Raw genomic sequence first — 26753 nt, 5'->3', positions numbered from 1 at the left:
ACCTGGCAGTTTTTGTAAACACACACTTTGCTCTGACTTATATTCTAATTTTAAATAAATGTTCACTTTACTCCCTAAATTTTTGTCATTTTTATTCTTTTTCTTAAAGAAGCCTGAACTCCCTGGACCCTAATTATATAAGCTTCAATGTCTGGAAAAAATGGAACCTGTCCCAGGCATAGAGAGATCTAGCAGAAATCTGTCTGATCAAATCCTTGCCCCTGGGGAGTCCACACTCACTGGGAGAAGAACAGGTGAGAAATCACAGAACAAGGCTACAGGGCAACATAGCCTCTGTTTGATGGTGGGTGTTGTTTCACACAGACCCTCAGGGCAATGTCCTCAGGAATTAGGGAGAATCCTAACTCCGCCCTAGTCACAGGACTATTTTGCAAGTTTACCCAGATAGGAGAGGTGTCAATAAATTCCTGTGAGGCAATGTGTCTAGAAGAAGAAATGGAGGCAGGATTTTGTTGGGGGAGAGTAGAGGTGAGATGGAAGCTAAGGAAAGAATGCAGATTCCTCAGGAGAGGAGAGAAACTTCTTACCAGGAAGAGAGAAGCTTTCTTGAATAAGTTTGGATGAGCTAGGGAAACATGGCGGGTATAATGAGTGACCGCGACAAGTGCTCACACCAAATCAACAGCTGGAAAAAACGGGGCAAAGGCCATAGTGGTGGGTCCATCCCCAGGAAAGAGTGAGATGTCCTTGAGTTGGTGGCCCCTCCAGGGGGCGCGTGAGAGCTGGATGTAGAAGGAAAGAGTGGTGAGAAATGAGACGACCACACTGCTCTTCCAAACTGGGAGATTCCTGCATTAATTCAACAAGTATCTATCAAGCCCTACAAAGTCCAAATTGGATGCCAAGATTTAGCTGTGAGCTTTTAGAAACATATATCTAAAAGAAATGATCGCTCAAACGCTTACATTCTAGAGGAGTGATAAGACACAATAAGTGACAGGAATGTATGGTACCAATTGATAAGTACAAGAAGAAAAAGCACAGATGACTGTAAACTATCTTGGGGGATTTAGGAATGAATAATCTGGAATAGTCACTGTGGGATTCTCATCCTACTCAGTTGAGTTAATGTTGGCTGTTTTTGTGTGTTAACGCCTTCAACACAGAAAACGTCAACCCATGTGGGAGGGACATGTGGGGTGCATGCTAACGGGTGCCCTTTCTCAGGCTTCTAGGTGGTGACTCAGCTCAAAGGGTGATTACCTTCGCCTTCAGGGTGCCTTCGATGCAAATGTTAAGGCAGCAGAAGACCAGGGGCTGAAATGAAAGCTGCGCAAAATGCCCCTGGAATCCACAGGAGAGTGGGGGGTGGGGGTGCAGCAGCTAGGTGGGCCTTTGGGGTGTGGGCAGGAGAAGAAAACACTGGATTCCGAAGCATGGACAGAAAGTGGAGAGGAGGAGGGAAAGGAAGCAGAAAGTGTTAAGCAGCAGAATCAGAGCTGAGTGCGCGGGAGAGCGAGAGGAGGCTGGCTCTGCCCACAGCGCTGCCCCTGGGAAGTGGGAGGCGTTTGGAGCTTATGCAGCATCACGAGAGTGGGTTCCCGCAAGTCTTCTGAGTAAGGGCACGACATGAAGAAGACTATTTTTAAAATGTTATTAATCTAGCAAACAAAGTGTACAGCTGGGTTAGCTTCGAGGAGAGACTAGAAGCAAAAAAAGGGCGAGGGTTTAGCCTCAGGCGGTGACAGAAGAAATGGGCAGTGAGGGAGTCAGCTGAGTTAAAGACCGTTTGAGCAGAGGGACCAGGAGTAAATCAGGACCAGCTAGGGACCAGAGGGGAGAATGAGTTTGAGGCTGCGCATGTTGACTTTGAAGTGACAGCCACATACACAAGGATTAAACTGAGTGACAGTTATTTGAACAAGAGCATTTAATAGGACTGAAAAGAAAATGTCTAGGAGAGACCTAAGAATTTCTCAGTAGGGAGGATTTCTTCCAGGAAAGTGATGTTCCTACGAGCAAGGTCAGAAGGCTAAGCAGAAGTGATAGTGGATCTAGACAGGCCAGAGAGGGCTTGGAGGGGGGGCACATGGGGCTGGGGAGCAAGGTGGGGCAGAGGGAAGAGCTTCACATGGCAGAGGGAGTCTGACAGGACCAAATGCCACAGAAAGGTCAAGGAGAATCAGGAAGGAATGAGCAACGGAGTGTTTCTTTAAGAAGAAAGCATTAAAACATCATTTCTCTCTTAGTTACCTTAACTTGAGATAATTTTAGAGTATATTTTGGAAATGTATGAGATAAAATCCAGGTTTCAGTAACACAGGAGAAAAACAAACTATAGCTGTTGGGCTGATTTAATACCAAGAGTGCTATGCAAGGCATAAAAAATGTGAAAATACATTTTAAACTCATTACTCATGCTCGCTATAATTCATTCTGCAACTCTATAGGAAAATTCCTCTTCAGAAAGGCTACTGCAGGGAGGGACTGTGCTTGTTTTTTCCTATTTGATTTTAAGGAAAAGTACAAATGCTGAGAGAGTTGTCTGGCGTGGTCCTGCTTCTTCTCAACTTCTTGTTTCTGAAATTTAGAAGTTACAGCTAGACTGTGCTTCCAGATACACATAGATGGTGTGTAATTAAATTTGGATTGGATCTCTTAGACCTGAAATCGGCGTCTAGTCTGTGTTAACCAAATCTGGTCTGTGTTACAAAGAAAAATGCCTTTTAAATCTCCGATTTTTCTAAAATCTATCATTGGACATGAGGAAGAAATACAAATAAGGCCTTATAAAGCTCTCCCACGTGCCCCCGCCTTCTGCTAGAACAAGCTTCTAGGCAGTGAATTAAACTTTTTTTCTTATACATGATAGCATAAACAAACATTTCGCATATTGCCTCAGAGAAAGACAAATGTCAAGTGTGAGGATTCACACAGACACAGTGGCTGATCCTAAACTTAAATAAGACAAGGGATTTCACCCGTTGGGCGTGTAACAAGGGACAAGATGTGAGCAGAGTGCTGTGTTACTAAAGAGGAGATGCGCATGCTCACGAAGGGTACACACTGGATTTGCGTATGTTTTGAACAACACAAGTCTAATTGACCCTACACCATGTGAATTAGACTTCACCATCCCTTTGCTAATAGTTGCAGAAATGTATCGAAAGAGGACTTCAGTGTCTAGTAGCAACTGATAACTGAGCACAGAGCCCTGGCTTCCCCTGTGATCACGCTTCTGATACAGCTGTGTTCCACCACAGTTACATTTCTGTAAGAACTGATGACTTAAGAAACAGAAAAATATAACACTGCAGCGATTGGAAAGGATGGGTGGGTTGAGAAAATATGATTACCTGACACGTATCCGACATGCTATAACCTTAAAAGGCTGGAGCTGGACCCCCGCATTTATTCCTCCTTTTTAATAATCCCTATGGCATAGCCACTCTTGAGGAGATCAGAATTCCTCTTGAACTTGTATTCTAAGCATCCTGCTGTGGCAGAAAGTGCTACAAACACATAGCCTCTGGGTTAAGTAGGGTAGAATGGAGAAGCTTCCTTGTCCCCTCCTCTTAGCTCTTGCCACCCACTCCCCTGCCAAGCCTAAGGAGAGGATTTGCGCTTGAAAACACCAACTGAAGCAGGAAATACAGTGATATCTTCAACAACATATGTGCTGAGCACGGGAAGAATGTATTGATAGTAAAGCTAAAAAATGACTGTCAGTATAAATAAGGTTTTCAGAACCCAAAAATGCACAGAAAATTATGCCGTGCCAATTTTCTTCTAAATTTAACTAACTGGATCCTTTTGTGCCCATCTATTCTGTCCCTGCCATAATAGGAAAAAAATCATGTCAATTGCTTTCCTCTGCCTGCACTTGGGTAGCTTGCCTTTCCTGTAATTAGCTGAATGTGCACACCTAAACAACAGGCCTGCTGGGCCCGGAGACCCGTTCCTCATGTAGAATTTCCTAGGTCATGAGGTTATTTATGTTGCTGTTGTTTTCACATTTCCTACATGCCAGGTGGTAAAGTAAACCCAGGAGTCCTGGACTGCATCGCCTGCAGAGCAGCACTGCCAGTCTCGGCAGTGTAGGCTTCAGTTTAGGTAAATGCTTTCTCCAGAAAGCAAAGGTAGAGCGGGCGATGCTCCCGCTCCTTTACGGGGAGAATTTAGTATTTGTGACACCTACATGGTGTCACGTGGATGGTAAGCTAGTGATGCCTGTCATCTGAAAAAAACAACACAGGGGAGCCCCCAGAACACTTTGACCAGTTCCCACTTCCTTTCTCAAGTAAACAACCAATGCCCAGAAGCAGATCCCTTTAGGATAAAAGACTATTTATTTATTTACTTATTTCCATGAAAATTGTACTGACTCTATTTTATGTCTTTGTATTTAATCAGCTTTATAGATAGCTAGTAATAGAGTCGCTCTTGGATTTTTAATGGATAAATGGCTTTAAGAATAACTACTTCAGTCCTTTAGAAAAATATAATCTATGGTTGGACAATTTTAGGGGCACTAGATTGTGCTCCAGTCTCAACACTCCTGTTCTAGTGCCTTCTGGCCACCCCTATCTCCACCACAAAAACCCCAACACAACTAGAGATGTGGCTGAATCACTGTCGTGTCATACAGGACAATAAACCTCTAACTGTCAGCATTAATTTCACTGATGCTTTTGCAGTGAGCGGGTCAGCTCAGAGAGCACCAGTAAAATCAGCAAAACTTAAAAAACAAAAAGCAGTGGTCTGTGCTGAGCCTTTTCAAAATTCTTGTTCAGAGCTGATCACATAATTTACCCACCGAAAATATTTAATGACCCAAAGAGCACAGGCCAGGACCAACCAGAACAGACGGGAGCCACACATCTTATTAAGTTCTTGCCCTGTCAACATTTGACCAAGAAACTGGGCAGGCCTGGGGCCAGGACGGCCAAGGCAGTGGATGGACTTGGTCACCGCGGAGGGCTCAGCACAGCAGTCATTTCCAACTGGCACAGAGATATTTCGATACTGTAACAATGGTATGGTGGTGCCCTGCACCAGCCCCACCTGCCCCCATGGGCTGGCTACTCGCTAGCAGCTCCGAGGTCTGAAATAATAAATTAAAAATATCCATGTAGACATAAATTCTTGTCAAAATTCTCTGCAGGCCACATGGACTGTTTCTTTGATGGCTCTGGTGATTGCGTCCTTCACCGGAGGAGGAAGATTGGTGGGAAAGACTAATTCCTCCTGCCTCCAAACCGCATGCGCATGTGACTGACTTTCCCTTGAGCCGTGACAGTGACAAATCTCAGGGTAGATGTCAGTGACTCAGGAAGGATGAACAGCTGAGACAGTGCAGGAAAGGCTAACCTGTGTCTCAAGTGGGTTCTTATTTCACCCGTAACACAGGAAGAAACCACCAAATGGCCACCCGGTGGTGTTGCTCCACTTCCCATATGCCCCACAACTAATCATTTCTCATACATCCTTTTGAAAGTACATATGTTTACACGTCAGTGAACATAGAAAAATCTTTTCCAAGTAGCCTGGTGTAGTTATTCCCAAATGCAACCTGATTCTGTCCTCATGCCCTGGAATCACTGAGTGCAGGCTGGAGCACACACGGGGGCCAGCAGGAGGGAGGGTCTCCTTGCACGCTGCTGCTCTCTGTCCGGTTGCTTTCGTCTCTTCTCCCCAATCCTTCCATATAAATCCTTCCTTCTAGACCAGTGTTTCAAAGGACATATTTATAGGCTGTAAAATCAATTTAATGGGCCACGATAAACATTTAAAAATGAAAAAGAGTAGAATGAATTGAATAAAAATGCAGTGTTTCACAGGCATTAAAAGTAAGTCGCGCTTTGTGAAACCTGAATAGTATCTTCACGTAAAATGTGTTTCTCGCTGCCTGCACACACTGGATTTCTCTTGTTTCTCTGCTGTGAGCTGCTTATGAGCAGACCTCTCATTTTATTTTTAAAATCCATACAACTTAACATAATCCTGGCACAAAATAGATCCTCAACGCATTTCTGAATAAACGAATAAATGAGTGAATCTTGCGCCTTCTTTTTTAATGATTTTTCCAAACCTCTTGGAAAACTTGAGGCACTAGCAAACAGAAATACAAAATATTATTGCTAGATTAATCACTCTGCCTGAAGTTAACCTCTGACCTTTCAAGCCCTGAAAAGAGGCACATGTCTTGGAGCCATGTCATAGAATCACTGTATTATCTCAAAAATGGCATATTTTTCTAAAATCATTACAGAGGGTTCCTAGGATGGATTGAATCTCCACAGAAATGGAAATTCTCTCTGATTAGCAGGTGGACCATCTCGCTGGGTTTTTCTAATGATCATCAGATTAAAAGGACATTTTCACGATCCCTCATCACCCTACACAAGCACAGGGCCTCTGTCCTGAGTCACTGTACCAGCCTCTGTAAATCAGACATGATTTCAAGTCTGGGGAAGCGAATGGAGGAGACCCCCCGCATGGCTGCACCTACACCAGTGAAATTAATGCTGACAATTAGGGTTTTACTGTCCTGTATGACACGTCAGTGATTCAACCACCTCTCTAGTTGTGCTACGGTTTATGTGGTGGAGATGGGGATGGCCAGAAGGCACGAGAACAGCATGCTGTGAGACTCGAGTGCAAGCTAATGTCCCTGAAATGGAGCAATGTAGATTACATTTTTCTCAAGGACTGAAGTAGTTATTCTTAAAGCAATTTATCTATTAAAAATCCAAGAGGAACTTTATTACTAGTTATATATAAAGTGGTTAAATATCAAAAGACAAGATAGAGTCAACACAATTCTCATGAAAATCAATCAATCAATCAATCCTCTTTTGCTCTAGAGGATCTGATGCTGGACATTAGTTGTTTGCCCAGGAAAGGATGTGTGAACTAGTAGAAGTGTTACGGAGGCTTCCCTACTTTAAATTAGTTGCTTTACTCCTAGATGTCCCCTCCATCCTGCTGTTGAAACCACCTGGGCCCTATCTGGTTGGTGATCTCATCAGAGAACTGGAATTGAGCAAAAGTAACTTCAACAAATGCATGTGACTTCAGGAAGCCATTTCATGGCTGCGAGCTTTGTCTTGCTTTTTGGTAACATGGAAATGCCTGGGTGTCGATAGTTTTCCCCATTGCTTTGCCCAAGTCTTCTCTCTCTCCCTCACTTCTTCCTGGATCACCCATCTTACCAAAGCAAAGGAGAATAATAGAACTAAAATCCAAAACATGCGTATTTGCCTGGGAAATACCCTGATATACTCACTGAGTATATGTCAGTTCTTCCTTTTTTTAAAGCAAACACGTCTTTTGGAAGAGTATGTTTCATTATGAGCCAGAGTTTTGGGTGTGAGGAAGCTCTTTTGTAGGTTTTTCAGAGACTTTAGGTACCGCACAAATTCCCAGGTGTCATGGTTCAGTGAGTGCAGCATTGTAAATCTTGGTAATCTCGGATCTAGCTCCTGCCTGTCATGGTTTGGGCCCTGCATATTTTAGGACCTACTCATCTTCGTGGGGAGCACAATGAACAATATTGTTGTTTATTGTCTTATTATAATTAACATGTATTATTGAATGGCAATTGGCCAGTAACTGCAAAGGTACAGTAGCCAGAAGAAGAAAGAAGTAAAAACCAGAGTAGAAAAAGGCCTGAGAAGCTTTGCACAGTGGATACCAGGTGACTGATGGAGACTCATGGAATGGAGCACTGGGTAAAGTGACAGTGAATATAGCCAGCTCTCGGGTGGTGTAAAATTCTCTAGGCTAATCTGAGGATTAATCATAAAAATGATTCAAGTAGGTATAAAGGACCTAAACACTGGTAGGTAATTAGGAAATAGGTTTTTGTCTTCCAATACTCTTAAGGAGGGAGAGAACATGGCACCAGTCCAGTCCATCTCTAGGAAAACATTCCACACACCACGTCGCTTCTAAGCATTTCTTCACAAAAGGAAGAAAACCCCAGGATATTGTATTATGTGGCAATAATGAGATGCAGATAGTCAGGAAGGTCTTTATTAACTTGCTTAAGGAGAGCAGCTGAGTGGCTTAGAGGATAAAGCACTGGGTTTCTCTCTGGAGCCCCCAGTGGGAGTTTAATTCACAATCCAGTATAGAGAACCATAATACACAATAGCTGCTTGCTTTAACGGGTTGATAGTATGAACAATATTTACTGGTTATGAAAGATAATCCACTCCTGAAAAGACTGCCTTTTTTTCAGAATCCCAGGTACAATGGATTCCACTCCCACTGGTGGTGCATTACAGAACATCTTGGTTGTGATGGCTTCTCTGCTGCGGTTGGCTCATCTCAAAAGTGATGCACTATTTACGGGAGATACATCCCTCTGGTCTGACTGGCATGCTAGTGGTTGTAGATTTACAGCCAACACGTTAAGGTAATTTCCCAAGATAATGCATACTATTCAAATGGTAACTTTGATCAGATTTATGTAAATATTTAATTGTCACAGCTCTCCACTGGTTTTGCTCCTGGGTTTCAAAGAATAACAAAGCGGCATGGCCTAGTGGAAGTACCAGGGTCACGAGACCTATGATTTTAATATTCCCCCAACAAATGTTTATTGAGGGGCTCTGAGTGTGGGCTGACTCTAGTGTCAGGGCCTCACAGCACACAGGAGGTTGTGTGCTATGTTTTAGGTTTTTATTCAGCTATGTTTCTAACGTTGCCATTATCTATATCTTTGTTTCTATATTCACATAATTTAGAAAATCATGAATTTCTGGCTTTTCTTTTTTTATAAAGTTGCTATAGAGACACATGATGAGGGCTTTTTTGAGTGTGTGTCTTTTTCCTGTCCCCATCACGGTGGCTGTTGAAAGTCCCTGCTGACTGTCTGTGCAGCTCTTAGCATCGTCCCTGGGACAAGGTGACAAGTGACGACACCTTTACTCTCTGGCTGGTCCTGCCGGGCCTCTGACACCCCATTAATAAGGTTGGAGCCCATATCCTACAGAGGTAAATGCTTCCTTAAGGAAAAATGAGCATTTTGCAAGTGAATACAACTTCAGTGTGTGTTTGTTTATCAGTAATTACAAACTCAGTTCCCAAGCAAAACCTTAGAGAGACTAAAATAAAGGGAGATAGAAAATAAGGACACATCGTTTTGAATGTAAGGAATTATCCTGGTGCCTCTTGTGTGCTGTGAGGACACACTGTGGGACAGGTGAGCAGAAGTAGAGACGGTGAGGACAAGAGGAGGAACAGGTGGAGATACACGAAAAGAATATCCTCTCAGCTTAAAAGCCATGCACGGATGTCCCTCAGGAACATTTATGACAGGTAAAAAAGCTTTATCTACCTCCTTCTTTCCTGGTAATGAGTTTATGTTTAACCTCAGAAGGGAATTCTTTTCTGAGACAGGGACTCTGTGTCATTCTAAAATTTTAATTGTTTTCGGATACTGAGAATGGCGTAAGAGAAAGAATCCAGGGGTTGGGAGAAAGGAGACGTGTTTGATTCCTGACTCTGGGACCGATTAGTTTCTGTGACTATAGGAAAATCTCTTAATCTCTCAAAGTCTCAGATTACTCATTAGTAAATGGGGATGCTAACCCCTGCTTCCCTCACCTCACACAGAGGCAAGGATCCAGCAGGGAGAGAGACGTTACCGAGATTGGCCAACAAGAAAAAGCCACTTACAAATATTACTTATCAACATTATTAACAGAATACCATTAACAAATGTTCCATTGCATTTCTGAGTATCTCCCCTTGTGTGAAATCACATACCTAGACTTGCTACTATCATTTCAGTTCATTTTCCTCCTCTGGCTCTCTGCACTCTTTGTCGGAGAGATCCTGAGAATTAGTGTTCAATTCCCGCATGAAGAAGAGAAACAATGGAGATAATTCAAGGCCTTGTCAGGAAGTTTCCAGGTGGCACCCTGATCTTGCTATGATTCCATGCAAGGCAAGCAGTGCCTTCTGTTGTCTTTCCTTGTCCTTCAACATTTGTGGCGATATTCTAAAAGGACCATGTGCCCTGAACGTGCATGTCTCACCACACATTGCTTCTTCTGGCTGCCAGGCCGATGGTCCCACCTCGGCACCCAGAACTCCATCACTACTCTTCCTCTACGCTCTTCCTGCTCGCCTGTCAGTCAGCCCAGCGGGTGGCTGGCTTTCCTAGACTCTGCGGCAGAAACTCACCCCTCTTCTGGGCCACTACCCACACCCGTGGGCACATCTTGTGGCAGTGGTCCTTCACCTTTCCCAGGTCACTGACATTTTGTGCCTCTTCCTCAAACAAGGTCCAAGCAAACCCCCAGGGTTAGCAGGCCACTTGGAGCTCAGCTGTGGACCCATCAATGGTTTATGACTCCAGGCTAAAGCCTCTCCCTTCTCCTAGAATTTCACTCATTGAAATTGGGTGGCCCCGTCTGCCTCCCACACAGTCTGTGAGAGGGCAGGAGCAACCTCAGAGCTCGCTCTTGCTTTTTTGGATTCCCATGAGCAAGCCCTGGGCTTACATTAAGCAAATACTTATTGGATGACTATAAGGGAGTCAGCCCTACAAGTTAATGCAAGTCCAGTTTACAGGCCCTTGGTTGCACAATTTCCCTGGGTAAATTCTTGGGCATTATAGAGAGCAGACACTGTAAATTGTGAGCAAATATCACAAACATTCACAACAAACATTAGGCATTTTTTAAAAAGATGTCCAATTAATACAGAGGACAAAGAACTTTATGCTCTTAACATAGGTAAGTTTGGCTACTGATCAATTTACCAACATCGAAAGCATATTTCTAAGTGGAGATGAACTATGTGTTATTTCTATTGGGCATTTGGGGCATTGGAAGCACTGCAACGTATGGCTGCAAGTCCTAAACACAGATCCTCTGCGTTACTGCAGAAGGGCCACGAACTTGATAAAAAAAAAGTCCTTTTCTCACAGAGAGATATAGTCTCCTTATGTCAAAGCTTGGGTTCATTGGCATGGCAAGGGAAGAAACTTTACACAGCTTGTCCTTGCCTAATATCCACTTAGTGATAAACGGGGAACTTGCTTCTCTGGGGACGTTAAGCTCGTCTTCCCAAAGGACTTACTCATTTGGAAAATGAGGGAAATTTAGTGTTGATTCAAAGTGGTTCCAGAATGCAGAGGAATGCCTTACTTTCACGGGAGGGAGATTTTTATGGGAGGCAGGAATGCAGACAGTAACACATCAGTAAACTATGTACTTGTTCTGTCCACGCCCTTTATAATTTTCATGAAGCCTCAGGCCACCAACCCCTACAAACAAATCACCAGAGAGAGAAAGCCTGTGTGTGGGGAGTGAGAAAGATTAACAGCTCTGCACAGGATAAAGTACTAAAACAGCCTGAGTATAGGCAAGAAGCCTACGGGATGTCATGTTGAGATTTGCATAAGGCCCACCAATTTCTTATCCTGTGACCTCATTAGAATGCGTCAGGGATTAACTTAAGATAGTGTCGAAACTTCTGTTTCAAACACAAGGAGCAGAGTGGCAATTTACAAACACTGTCCTTGAGTAAGTCACAGATTTCTGCCAGTAATCTGTGATATGACAGTGATTTTAAAGCATTCTTCTTGTTACTAAACAATGTATAAGCAACTGTACTTAAATCTGGCAAAGAAGTGTCTAAACCTCATAATATATTGATTTAAGATGCAACTGTATGTCTTTTGGAACACTGATCTTTCACACCTAGTTCTGTTTGGATGCCATATTTGGAAATCCACACCTTTTTTGTACTAGAAGGGGTCACCCGCACCCACGTCAGGGGCTGTCGTCAAAGTCCACGTAGAAGATCTTACAGGCTGGTGTTGTTTTGGTGGAAAGCTAACCCCTGAGAATTATTTTGTTTATGTCATGAAAAATGATGCCCTGATTTCCAGAAGCAGGCTTCTGTCTTGAGTGGCAGTCTCCTGTTGCGGAAGGCTGAAGGGATCGACTGGTCTGTATAACAAAAATGACTTAAGAATGAATCTTTTATTTCTCTTAAAGGACTTCTATAATAGAATATTTATAATATTTATTAATAAATTGATCTGACATTAGGATGTACTTCAAAATAATCCAGTAGCAGAGGAGGAAACTGGGAGGGAAAGGAGATAAACCAGGACCGGCCATGGTGAGAGCTCATTAATGTATTCTTTCCACTTCTGTACATGTTTGAAATTTTCCATAGGGTCAACTTTAAAAAAGAATTTCTTTTGAAACAAATGGCCTCATGGAATAAAAATATCATCTTGTAAAAATTTGCTTATATAACACTCTGATTTAAAAACTCAAAATACTCTTATTTGGAATTTATGCAATAATATAAAACATTTATAATTAACAGTAATTTCCATTTGGCTTGAGTGGTTCTTATTAAGTAAAAATGCCAGAAGGGCTAAATCTATCAAAAATGTTTATATCTGAAACTGATTTTTTTCAGGTAGATTTTTCATCAGATAAGTATTTAATAACAACCTTCTATATGAAAAGAAATATTGTACATTATTTTTGTTGACATCATTTTTATCTACCTGTTTATATCTTAAAAACCAAGGATGTACAGTAGCAGAAAATAATGAAACAATTTTTTGTAAAAATATTCTGCAAATCAGACTTTTCCTTAATTCAGCCTGGCTCCCCTCCACTTTCTCCTCCAGATTTCTGAGGCGTACTGCATTTTTGTCAATGTCCTATCATTCTGATCTCTTTCAATAAGTGAAGAATAACATGCTCATTTTATTTCACGTTCTAGATAAACTCAGCCAGACGCCGTGATGCCATTTGGAGCAATGGAGCGCCCTAGTGGCCTAAACAAGCCAATGAATCTCCTCCTTCATTTGAATTAGGTCTCAAAATCTTGAAACTAAGCAAGCGGAAATAATTAGCACAATAATATTAGTCACATTATGACTCCTGATAAAAAAAACATTTTGTGAATGAATGGGATAATTGTATCTAGAAAGGCATAGACAATTAAACATTTAGTCATTCTTAATTTTAAGGGCCAAGTGGCCCCCATATGGTATTTCAAAATTATACATATGTACTCTTACGAGCTGTGAAGTATGTTTGGCATTTTTGAGTTTACAGAACAGTTTTCTCCATCCAAACTGTATGACTCTCTTACTTGTTGCACCTCAGGTGAGCAAATATGAATTTTTAAAACTTTATCCTCTTTGGTTTTTTTTTCACTCCTGTCCTAGGCACCATTCTGTAGGTGTCCCTCTGGTGACAGGATTACTGCGTTCAAGGCATCCCCTATCTCTCACAAGCAGGGTGACTTTGAGCAACTGGATTAATCTCTCTGTGACTTAGCTTTCCCGTCTGTAAAATGGGGATAATAGTAGCAGATACTTCTTAGTCTTGTAAGAATTAAACAGTTATTAAAACAATGCCTGGGGCAAGTAAGCACTATAGTTACTTGTTCCTAATTTTATTCCTCCCAGGCTGCAGCCACATCTTTCATCTGCACAGCCACATATGGTCTACACAAGCATCTTGGACTCGTAGAATTTGTGTGACTCTGTATGCCTCATTTGAATATCCAACAATCTATAGAAAATGAACTGTTTTGAGGATCATAATATTTATGAAATGCTACAGCTAAGTCTATGGAGTAGCAATGGGGTAATTACACATTAAAAGACCTCATTTCCCATGCACAACTCACCGTCCATTTTTTTTTCACTGGAAATACCTATAGCAGGGTAACAACGAGCAGTTTAGTCTCCTCGAGATCACTTTCCAAAGAAGCGAGGGGAATATTTTGAAACCTTCTGCAAAATTTGCAGTATGAGTTCCCCACATATCAACCAGAAGAGAGAAATGAGCTGTAATTAATTTAGGAGCCTTGAGGCTGACTTAGCCACCCACTGGATTATTCGGTAAGAAACCTATTTCAAGTGAAAATAAGAATATCTTTAAACATAAAGAAGGTAAAGTAGAAAATTTAAAACGTTAAAAGGAAGAAGTCCCAAGATTATAATAAATCGTTAATAACAGGCATTTGATCCATTCAGAAGGAAATGGATTACTGGTTTCAGGATCAAACTGTGTAAACCTTAATAATCATATAAGCAGCTCCAGGGCTTAGCTCCAGCATTAAGATTTTTTTTTCTCCCACATCTTATCTTTAGCCCCTGTTACATTCTGAAAGGATAACCCGTATGATCCCATGAGAACATGTCGTGCAATTTGTAAACTTATTTCCCACATCACAGACCATCAGGAATCACACAGCTCTCAAGCGCAGAGCTGGGACTCCTGTCACCTGGTGTGTGGGGATGACCTGGTCTCATAATGCTAAGTTTTCTGTTATTACAGCTACTGTGCTGGGGCAGAAGTTGCCAATTCATGTATTTATGAGAAAGTCATAAGTGGCTCAAACCAATCTTTTCAAATTAAAAAGTGTTTTGTAAAAGCCCACAGTAGAAAAATAGATGTTTTATAATTTTAGAGTTGAATTAACAAGGTCGTACTTGAGGTTTTGATATGTGTTCTCAAATAGTCCTGGTTAAGGCCACCATAGGGAACTATAATTAGCAACTTCCTGCACTATGCCTGGAGGCCTCGCTATAATTCTCAGGATGCTCTGAGTCCTGGACTTAAGGATTTCTAAATGATGAGGCCTGTCCAGAAATTCATTACTTTTGCTTTCTTGAATAGAGTCAAGAAGAACTCACCCAATTCCTATCTACAATAAAATGAGGTTTATAAGGTTTTAGTAAACTTTGAGTTCTAAAAGCAAATATTAATTTGTTCATTAAATGTTTTTCTCTTAGATTCCACTTTGGTCCTTAGAATGAAACATATGATTTGTGAAATTCAAAATTCTCCTACTTACAAGCGCAATTTCATTTACAAGCACAATTTCATTTATTAACGGCCTATAATTAAGAAGAAATTGTTAGCTAAATGAACAATTAGCTTATTTGTCTGAAGAATAAATAGAGAGTAAGTTATTCATTCATTTGCTAAGTATTCTTAGCCTTGACCTACTTTTCACTTATTCAGTTTGCTTTCTAGATTTTCTAGAGTTTTTGTACCTAAAGTAATTTTCCTAATCAAATGATGACAGCTACCATATTCATGTATTCTCTTTAGGAGAAAGAGCAGGTTAATGAGTACATAAAATGTTATATCACAAGTCAAAATTTTAATTCCAACCCTAACACCTGACCCTAAGGAAAGTATTTAACCTTTTGTAGTTTCCCTTCTCTGTCAAGTGAGGATGTTAATAGTTGCCATCTACCTTGGGTTAATGACATCACGACTAAAGGGACCAGTTACAATGTCCTTAAAAAGAGGATGCTCCATATTAATGTAATTCTTCCACCAAATACAGAACATTGGGAAATATCCTGGTTTTTTAGAAAAGCCATCATTGGAAGACGACTCCATTCTTTGTCATTATTATGAGAATCTGCCAAAACAGGGCCTTTGGCACAAAGGCAACCTCATCTGAATGAAGCAGCCCGTGGTTAGATACTTACAGGAGTAAAGCAACATCCTTAAAGAGTATTTTTGCTAGCTACATTCTGCTTTTATAGGGACACAAGAATAAATACTATTGTATACAGGCAACAGTCTCCGGCTGCAACAGCCTAGGGCTGAGCTCACTTGAGAGGACTGTCAACCTCGAACTGGGCCCTAGGCCGAGCTGCCCAATGAGAAGACGCAAATAGAACAGAACCAAGTTAAAATGTCCCTCCGGTGGGGTACCCACAGAAGAAAAGCCCTCATTCAAAACAACATAAAGGTGAGGGGTATTAGGTGTAAGGTGGTAACTGAATACGTAATCTTCCTAGACGCCGGGTGGAAATGAGATGGACAGCAAGACAGAAGGACAACCGTGGGTTAATGGTGAACCGTACATCAAATGGGAATCCCAATGTAATGCTACAAAAATACCATTTCCATGATCTGAGGAAGTATTATTAGGAAAAAGAAATCAGCTGCTAAAATTGAATCTTGCTCTAATACTTATTGTCATAAGAATTTGTTAAACCCAGTTTTAGTGCTGTGCATTTTTACATCAAGAGCCTCTATCTGCAAAATGGAAATATTAATTCTTACTTACTTGGCCATGTAGTTCGCATAAGATTTTGTTTTAAGTTGATGTCTGCTCTGAATGACCACTACAATCACCTCAAACATTATTTTAATTATATATGTGTATGTGCATACGCCTCCACCTATCTGTCTATCCATCAATCCATCCATCCATCCATCCACCCACCCACCTACCTATCTCAATGTGCAAAAGGGGGATCCTGGTCCCTCCTGCTTACCTTCGGGTTCCCTGATTCTCCTTCCCGCCGCAGACTTCCGAAGCACGCTCCTACCGGAGTTGAAGAGACTGGTGAGCTCGTCCAGAGGACTGCCAAGACGTCTGGAGTTTGGGGGGCTGTAGGGCACCGGAGAGGACGAGTTGGAGTTGGCCTTTCTGTGGTCGGCTCTAGCTGCCTTCCCGGGGGAGTAAGGAATCTTGGAGAAGGAGCCGCAGGGCCCCGCGGCCAGAGCAGAGTTCGGCTTTTGCTGCCCCTTGGGCAGCTCGGGGCTGGCGGCAGCCGTCCCCGCGCCGGGCGCACCGGGCTCGGCCGGGAAGGGGAAGTGTGCGGGCGGCGGCGTGGGCGGCGGCGAGAGCCTGGGGGCCCCGTTCAAGACCGGGAGGCCGGGGGACGCGGGCCTGTCTGCTGCGTCCCCTTTTTGGTTTTTGCAATACTGCGGCGACAGAGGGCTCGCGCCTTCGGACGGCACGGGGTACTTGAGGTTGGTTTCCAGGACGGGCAGCTTCTTCACCTCCAGCGGCGTCAGGGGCGACTCGTCGGAGGCGGGGGAGCAGGTGAGCGGGGTGGGAGGGAAGACCAGGAGCGGGGGCCGGTGAGGCAGCAGGTTGGGGAAGGGGGCGGGAATGTCGCACGCGTCCCTGCAGGGCCCGGGCGCCTGGCCGCTCGCATCGCCGTCCTCCAGGGAGCTGGGGCTCCGACCGTCGCCCAGCAGAGGGGGCGACGCGGACTCCGAGGCGCCCACCGCCCGGCTGCCGCCGTCCTCGAGGGGCACGAAGTACTTCATCTCCTCGTACACGGCCTCGGCCTGCTCGGGGCTGCCGGCGCGGCCCACCATCTCGATGTAGACGGGCTCGGGCTCGGGCGCCGGCGCGGGCGGCGCAGGGACCCCCGGCACAGCCCCCGGGGCGCGCTGCGGGCCGCCTCTGCGCCGCGCGCCCGCGCCCCCCGCTGCCCCCGGCCGGCCGCCCGAGATCTCCTCCGAGGAGCCGCTGAGCTTGGTGTGGGGGCTTCGTTTGGGCTTCCGAGGAGGAATCTTTTTCATGGTGCTGTAGTCATCACTGTGCGGTCGGGGCCGGGTGAGAACTGAGGAAGGGACAAAGAAGCGACAGGAAGGGTTAGCGAGACCCCAGGACCCCACCACCGCGAGGACCGGACCGGCAGGCTGGAGCCGCCCTTCCCCGCGCAGCCCCCGCGCGTTCCCGCTGCGAGGACCAGGCCTGCATCCCTCTGCCCTCCAGGATCCCGGCTCCCCCGACCCTTCCCGAGACTGCCAATGAGAAATTGAGTTCTGATCTTGGCGCTGCAGGACATTTTCCACCCACCCGTTGAGGAAGACATAAGGGGGACAGCAAGGCGGCCCAGGGTCCTCAGCCATCTGCCGAGGGCAAGGGCCTGGCGAAGCAGCGGGAGAGGGCACTTCAGATGATGAGCGGCTGGAAACTCTCACACTTGTATTCTTGGGGCCTGATACAGGTGTGAAATATGTGTTGGCTGAACTGATCGTAAGGATTTTACAGAGCAGAAAATAGAAAGCTAGGGAGAGCAAGCAGATTAGCTAATTCGTGGCATATGGATGCTTCCTGCAGGAAATGCATAAGCTTGATAGTAAAATAATATGAACAAAACAAAACATCAACAAGAGCACCTCCATGCATGGAGAGATTTTTTAAAGAATTTTAAATAAATGATGCCTAGGGTGGATTTTACGATTAATCAGTGTATTTGAATCCTTAACAGAAACATTTAACAGAGAAATCAAGATTATAACATTTCACTAAGAGCTTCTTAAGTGGAAACTTCTTAAACTGAAAAAAGGGAGATATTTAGAAAAACAAGTAAGTGTAATATTAGTAAGAACTAATTTTGAAAGAGGGAGAAAACCTACTTAAATATGACTCTAAAACAATTATTAAAGGTTATGTTTTGAAAAAAAGAAATTCCAAAAGACTTCTTTTTCTAATATATTTTTACTATAAATTCTAATAGTATTTTATTAAAAAATAATTTTTCTGGAAACAGATGTTAATTTTAGAAAATTGCATTTTACTGAAGTATCTAAACTTCTCAAAAATCTTGAACTATTTTCCTAATTTGGTATTTTACTAAACTGTAGGAATTCTTGATATAAACACATCTAATTTTGTGGAGTTCCTGAGTTGTTTAACTGAGGCAGCCAGGTTTTTGTCTCACTATGACTGCACCTATGACACAGTCTCTGTCCCCAGTTTTGGGGAGACAATGAAATCTAATGGTTCAAATTGAAGGCTGTGAAGCCAGATAGGCCTGGATTCAAATTTTAGTATGAGCATTCATCCAATCATTCATTTAGCAGTCCAGTCAACCAGTCTTTTCTGAGACACCTTCGTGAATACAGAGAAAATGTATTCCTCTGCATACCTTCTTCTGCTCTAGTGGGGAGAGTCAGATAATAAAAAAAAAAAGTAAATAAAACAAATGAGTAAGTGCTATAATGTGTTTCAAAGTCATACATGCTATGAGGATGAGAAACAATGGACCACAAAAAGGGTGTGTGTGTGTGTTTGTGTGAGTGGCAGTGGAGCAAATTATAATTTTAAGAGAGGTCTTGGTCAAATCTCTCTCTTCTTCGGTATAGTCATGCATAGAATAGTGATATTAGTAATTATCTCAGAGGAATAAAATAGATGGATATTGTATGTAAAGTGCTTAGCTCAGATTCTGGCACACTGTAAACATGGAACAAATGGGAGACATCCAAATGAGAATGGGAAAGAACAAAGTTAATTTTCTAACTCAATGGACATCTTTGCAAGCCAGTATTACACAGGGTTCCCAAAAGCAGCCAACTTTGAAGAGCAGAAAATATGAAAAATGTACAAGTCTGTAATTAATAAGCATTATTCCAAAGGCTTTCAATGTGCTAAAGCATGGCAGCTCATAAGCTTCTCCTAGAAAGTTAATGAACCAAACAAATTTTTAACATTAGTATTATAGAGTTGTTCAAAGATTTGAATAATTTAAAGGATTTGTGGCAGATTGTATTTTCTGAAACTGGCTTCAACAACATTTTCAGTCCCACATGCTCTTCCAGAACCTTGAAACTGGGATGGTCTCTGAGACCGCTCCCGATGAACAAAATATGGCAAAGGGGATGCCACCTGCCTTCTGAGGCTGATTGTAGGCAGCACAGCTTCTGCCTGGCTCTCACTGTCTTGGGACTCATCTTGGGGCCCTGATCTCTATGTGAGAGTTCTCTTTACCCTGAAGCAGCCATATTATGAAGAACAAGTGGAGAGGCCCCACAGAGGTAAGAGAGATGCTGGGGGATCCCATCAGCTCCAACCTTCAGCTGTCCAGGTTTTCCCAACTCAGATACCAGACATGTAGTGGACTGAATTGTCAGACGATTCCAGCCCCAGCCAGTGTATGACTACAGCTGTGTGAGAGCCTGTGTGAGAATCGTGTAGCCAAGCTTAGCCAACGACCAGAACATAAGAGAGAGATAATGATAAAATCTTTGTTGTCATTTGAAGCCACTAAATTTTCAAGAGGTTTGTTATATGGCAATAGACAACAGAGAGCAATAATACAGATATTGGCACCTGGAAGCAGAGGGCTCCTGTGAAAAACTTTGAAGTTGTGGCAGTGACTTTGGGAAATTGGAGGAGTCTTGAAGAGACTGTTAGCAGAAGTGTGGTCATGTTCAAGAAAGCTCCTGATGAGGTTTCAAGGAAAGTGAGGAAGACATTGGAAGCTGGAGGAAACATGATTCTTTTTGTGCCATTTTGGAAAGTTTAGTGACTCTGTCACCTGCAGTAATGTGCTAAATAGAAAACACACTTAAGGAAATGGATGATCTAGCCAAGGAGATTTTTCAGGCAGAGTGCAATAGCTGCTTCTTGGATTCTTCTAGCTGCCTATAGTAAAACGTGACAGTAAAGAGATAAGCTAAAGAAAGAACTATTAATTGTAAAGGAGCCAGGACTTTCTGGGTTTGAAAATGAAATGGTTTCTCACTGCCAGACTGTCCAGATGGCAAATAATCCTGAAGTTAAGAAATGACTTCCAAGGAAAGATGAAATCTGGGACATTTTCAGGAAAACATTATCTAATGATGAATCCAAGATCATCGTTATGAAACCCTTTTTTAAGACCTTGGAAAGATTTAAGGTGGTACTTCATGGACCTTTTCAAGGCAGGAAAACTACAAGACTCCTAAGAACATCAAGAGTATTTCTCCACTTGCAGAAAGGCCAGAGTAGAGTAGAGAAGAAATCTCAGAGATTTATGGATGTGGCTTTTGACTAATGGAGTGGGTTATGAATTGATTCGCAAGAAACTCACAAAGCTTTTAAAGGAATTGAATCAGCTTGCACTGAAAGGGGCAGAGTCAGTGCAAAACAAAGAGGCTTTGGTGCCTCAAAATTTTATAAGCAGGAAGCAGGCTGAAAGAACTACCAGCCCCAAACATGCCACCTCTTGCAGATTAGGCATTAAAATTCAAAGGTGAGCCAAGGTTCCAGAACATGGATCTAAGAGCCACAGGAAATCATTTCTAGGCACCAGAAGCAAATCTTAATCAAGGTGCATGCAACATATGCCCAGGTGTTGTTTAGAACTGCTTTGTACCACTGCCTGCTGTATGAAACCTGACTTCTCCCTTTTCAAACAGGAGCATCCTGCACCTGTCCCTCTAGGGTATGTTTACTGTGTGGCAAATAGGTAACTTGTCTTCAGATAGAAAGGGGCATACTGGAGGAGCTCTCCTGAGCAGCCAGGATACCTGGACCTGACGTAGATGATGACATCTAGACCTTGGGCTTGAGCCTGATGTGATGATAGATGAAGCTTTCGGGAGTCTGGGGGAGAGGTGAGTGTACCTTGTTAGTGGGAAGGAAGTGAATTGTTTTTCCCAGAATGTGGACTGAGACAGATTGCATTTTTCAAAAATTGGCCACAATAATGTTTCTGGTGCCATCAAGAGATGGAGTCTATTTCTTCGTCCTAAACTTGGATGTGCCTTTGGGACTGCCTGATGGGTAGAATGTGGTGGAGGTGATGCTGCATGACTTCCAAGGCTCGCTCATAAAAGGTAAAATAGCATCCATCTGGCGTTCTTTATCCTGGAGCTTGTGCCTTTGACACATCGATTGTCCACGTAAGAAGTCCAGCTACCCTGAAGTTGCCATGCTGCACAAACCATGTGAAGAGACCACCTTGTGATAAAGATGCCCAAGCAGTCTCAGTCCTCAGACATCTGAGGCACCAGACGTGTGAGTGACCAGCTTTCAGATGATTCCAGCTACCACCTGCCACTTCATGAAAGACCTTAAATGAGAACCATCCAGATGGGCCCAGTTGATACCCAGAACCTGAGCGATAATAATAAAATGATTGCACTTTATTTAAATCACTAAGTTTTAGATGAGTTGTTAAGCAACAATATATAACTGTTATGATAGACCCTAAAGATTTGCTTTAGATGCAGTAAAAAGGTTTTTTTTTTTTTTTTTGTATTAAACTACTATAAATAAAAGTAGCATGGCTGACTAGGAAGCAGTTGAGAGACTGACCTCTAGAGTCAACTGCCTGGATCCAAAGCTTGGGTATGTGACATGGGACAGGTTACACCACTGCTCCCTAACTCAGTGTCCTCTCTAAAGAGGAGTCATGATAGTCCCACGTTATCAGGTAGTTCTACAGAGTGAAGATACTTAGCTTAATGCCCAGCACATAATAAACACTTGATAAGTGTCAGCTACTATCATCATAATCATCTTGTTATTACTGTACAACTAGGAATTAATTATGAGTGATAGAACAGGGTTTCTTAGAGTATGGTCTGGGGTTCAGCAATATCAGATCACCTGGGGTGCTTTACTGACAATGTAAATAGTGCTGTTTCCAGTCAGACTGCACAACTGCTAAATTATAATTTCTGGGAGTGGAGACTAGAAAGCTTCATTCTTCGTAAACTAAAATTAAAAAACCACAGTTGGAGAATTATAGTCTAATTTTATTTTATGGCTATTTCTTTGTGTGTGTGTGTGTGTGTCCACACAAGCACCTGCTAAGAGTTCATTTGCAAATATAGATTGAAGGGCTATTAAAAATGAATTTAAATTAAGAATTTTCTTCTCAAAAAACAACAGAAAAGATCAAATGAAACTAAAAGCTTGTTCTTTGAATAGATAAACAAAATCAATAAATCAATAAACCTTTAGCCAGATTCATCAAGAAAAAAAGAGAGAGGGTCCAAATAAATAAAATCAGAAATAAAAGAGAAGTTACAACCGACACCACAGGAGTACAAAGGATCATAAGATCCTACTAAAAATGCTTATATGCTAACAAATTGGAAAACCTCGAAGAAATGGATAAGCTTCTAGAAACACACAACCTTTCAAGACTGAAGCATGAAGAAATAGAAAATCTGAATAAATTGATTACAAGTAATGAAATTGAACCAGTAATTTAAAAACTCCCAAAAAACAAAGGTCTGGGACCAGATGAGTTCACAGGTGAATTCTACCAATCATTAAAGAAGAGTTAATACCTATTCTTCTTAAATTATTCCAAAAAATTAAAGAGGAAGGAACCTTTCCAAACTCATTTTGCGAGGCCAGCATTACCCTATACTAAAACCAGAGAAAGACACCACAATAAAAGGAACTACATCCAATGTCCCTGATGAACATAAATGCAAAAATCCTCAACAAAATATTAGCAAACTGAATTCGACAATACATGAAAAGGATCATACACCATGATCAAATGGGATTTATTCTAAGGATGCAAGGAGGGTTTAATATCTGGAAATTAATCACTGTGATACACCACATTAACAAACAAAGGATTAAAATCACATGATCATCTTGATAGATGCAGAAAAAGCATTTAACAAAATTCAGCATCCATTTATGATAAAAATTCTCAAATAAAGTGAGTGTGGAAGAAACGTATCTCAACATAATAAAGGCCCTATATGACAAACCCACAGCTAACATCATACTCAATGGTGAAAAGCTGAAAACTTTTCCTTTAAGATCAGGAATAAGACAAGGATGCCAGCTCTCACCACTTATATTCAGCGTAGTATTGGAAGTCCTAGCTACAGCAATTAGGCAAGAAAAAGAAAGAAAAAGCATCCCAATTGGAAAGAAAGAAGTAAACCTGCCACTATTTGCAGATGACATGATACTATATATAGAAAACTCTAAAGACTCCACCAAAAAACTATCATAACTAATAAATGAACCCAGTAAAGTTGCAGGATACAAAATTGATATCCAGAAATCAGCTGCATTTCTATACAGTAATAATGAGCTCTCAGAAAGAGAAACTACGAAAACAATCCCATTTACAATTGCATCAAAAAACAATAAAATACCTAGGAATAAATTTAACCAAGGAGGTCAAAGACCTATACTCTGAAAACTATAAGACACTGATGAAAGTAATTGAAGATGACACAAATAAATGTATAAGATAAACCATGATCATGGATTGGAAGAATTAATACTGTTAAAATGCCCATTCTACCCAAAGCAATCTACAGATTCAATGTAATCCTATCAAAATACCAATGGCATTTTTCACAGAACTAGAGCAAAGAATCCTAAAATTTGTATGGAACTACAAAAGACCCTGAATAGCCAAAGAAATCTTGAGAAAGGAGAATAAAACTGGAGGTACCATGCTCCCTGCTTTCAAACTACACTACAAAGCTATAGTAATCACAACAGTATGGTACAGGCATGAAAAGCAGACTCACAGATCAATAGAACAGAATAGAGAGCCCAGAAATAAACCCATGCATATATGCTCAATTAACTTATGACACAGGAGGCAAGAATATACAATGGAAAAAAGACAGTCTCTTCAATATATAGTGTTGAGAAAACTAGACAGCCACATGCAAAAGAGTGAAGCTGGACCACTATCTTACACCGTATACAAAAATAAATTCAAATGGATTAAAGACTTGAATGTAAGACCTGAAACCATAAAACTCCTAGAAGAAAACATAGGCAGTCAGGTCTTTGACATCGGTCTTATTTTTTGGATCAGTCTCCTTAGGCAAGGGAAACAAAAGCAAAAATAAACAGCAAGGGAAACCATCAAAAAAAATGAAAAGGCAACCTACAGAATGGGAGAAGATATTTGCAAAACATACATTTGATAAGGGGTTAGTATCCAAAATATATAAAGAACTTACATAACAATATCAAAGAGACAAACAACCTGATTAAAAAATGGGCAGAGGACTTGAAGACTGAGAAAGGCAGACACCACATAATTTCACTCATGTGGAAGATAAGCAAATACATGGACAAAGAGAACAGATTAGTGGTTACCAGCTGGGAAGGGGGTTGAGGGTGGGCATAAGGGGTAAAGGGGCACACATATATGGTGACTGACAAGTAATAATGTACAACTGAAATTTCATAATGTTATAAACTATTATGACCTCAATTAAAAAAAATGGGCAGAGGACTTGAATAGACATTTTCCCAAAGAAGACATAGAGATGGCCAACAGGCGCTTGAAAATATACTCGACATCACTAATCATTAGGAAAATGAAAATCAAAACCGTAAAGAGATACCACATTACACCTGCTAGAATGGCTATTATCCAAAAGACAAAAAGTAACAAGTGTTGGTGGGATGTGGAGAAAAGGGAACGCTTGTACACTGTTGATGGGAATGTAAATTGTCCAGCCACTATGGAAAAGAGTATGGAGATTCCTCAAAAAATTAAAAACAGAATTACTATATGATCCAGCAACTCCACTTCTGAGTATTTATCCGAAAAACACAAAAACGCTAATTCAAAGAGATATGTACACTCTCATGTTCATTGCAGCATTATTTAGAATAGCCAAGATATGGAAGCAACCTAAGTGCCTATCAATAGATGAATGGATAAAGACGTGGTGTGTGTGTGTGTATATATATATATATATATATATATATATATATATATATATACACATATACATACAAAGGAGTATTATTCAGCCTTAAAAAAGAATGAAATCATGGCATATGTGACAACATGGATGAACCTACAAGTTATTTTGCTAAGTAAAATAAGTCAAAGACAAATACCATATGATTTCACTTATATGTGGAATCAAAAAACCAAAACAAGTGAAAAAAACAAAATAAAACAGAAACAGGCTCATAGATACAAGAAACAAACGAAACTGGTGTTTACCCGAGGGAGGAGTGGTTCAGGGGCAGGAGGAATACTTGAAGGAGTTTAAGAGGTACAGACTTCCAGTTATAAAATTGATAAATCACAGGAATGTAATGTACAGCGTAGGGAATATAGTCAATAATAGTGTAAGAATAATTTTGTATGGTGACAGATGGTAACTAGTCTTATTGTGGTGATAATTTCATAATGTAGATAGATACCAAATCACTATGATGTACACAGGAAACTAATAGAATATTGTATGCAATTATGCTTCAATAAAACGAAGAAATTAAAAGTAAAGAAAGAATAGTCCTGTTGGATATGGACAAAAAAAGAAGAATTTTCTTAATTCTTTTTTTAGTCCTAAGATTTATGGGTAAAACATTTGCGACTACTTGAAAATGTGAATTTGAATTAGGTTCAGGGAGACATTTCATGGTCACAAGACACCTGTAGGGCAGGTCCCGGTGTCATAACAGTAACTTAAGGGTTAATGCCACATTGTCAAGCCGTCACCATTTCATGAACTTGACTCTTATCTGAGCTACCATGCAATGATCTAGCGTCATTTTTAGGTTCTGTTAGGAGATAAAAGTTTTCTTGTACAAAATACTTTCCCTTTAAGTTTTTTGCTAAGGAATGTCAAGTGACTTTTAAGCCACAATTTCCACCAGGATATAAGTTATTTGGCCCCATTCTCATTGAAAACAAGGTACATACCTATTTAAATAGTGAGAAATAAGAAATGAAAAGCTCTTTCATCAAGAAAATACAAATATGTGTGTGTCCATTTCTTGGCACAGGGCCTTGGACATAAAGGATGCCTAAATAAATGCCAGCTAGCTGGAGGCACGTACACGAGTGTATGTAGCATCGATTTACAACCAGCTACAAAGTGGACAAATAAGGCTTCTACTGAGCTGTGATATGTTTCAACCTTGTTTTAACATTTTTTTTAGTGGGAGGAGTCCATTACCTTTGCTCTCACCTAATCTTTACCCGTTGCACTGCACCTACGTGTGTAATGCGGCTTACACGTCCTTCCTGACTCTTTGCCGGGTCCCAGCAGGGGTTAGCCCTCCTGCTCTGTCTTCCACACCCTCCTATTCTCTTTGCTATCACTCTGCTTCTCTCAAAGTCTGTTTGCACATTGATCTCCTCCACTGGTCTCCAAAGCCTTCAGCAAGGAGCCAGGCTCAGGGAATACACTTAATTAATATGTGTTGAATGGGCAAATGTGTCGTAAGTTGAGAAACACGCCATCAGGTTCTCCTGTTATGTCAGAAATACATTCTCAGGA

The 26753-nt window shown here is 41.6% G+C and overlaps 1 protein-coding gene across 4 annotated transcripts in view; it reads right to left on the bottom strand.

The window, feature by feature from the left end:
• The window catches only part of MYO16 (myosin XVI), a 597681-nt gene that overhangs the window by 49167 nt on the left and 521761 nt on the right, over positions 1–26753 (bottom strand). For all 4 annotated transcript variants that reach the window (XM_070579270.1, XM_070579268.1, XM_070579272.1 and 1 more), the window contains exon 32: positions 16268–17350. In XM_070579270.1, coding sequence (XP_070435371.1) covers positions 16268–17350 — 1083 coding nt within the window. The remainder of the gene's footprint in view (positions 1–16267; positions 17351–26753) is intronic.

This window comes from Equus przewalskii, chromosome 16 (genome assembly GCF_037783145.1).
Source record: "Equus przewalskii isolate Varuska chromosome 16, EquPr2, whole genome shotgun sequence".
NCBI lineage: Eukaryota > Metazoa > Chordata > Mammalia > Perissodactyla > Equidae > Equus > Equus przewalskii.
The sequence above is the reverse complement of the archived record's forward strand: the minus strand, read 5'-3'. Positions and strand labels throughout refer to the sequence as shown.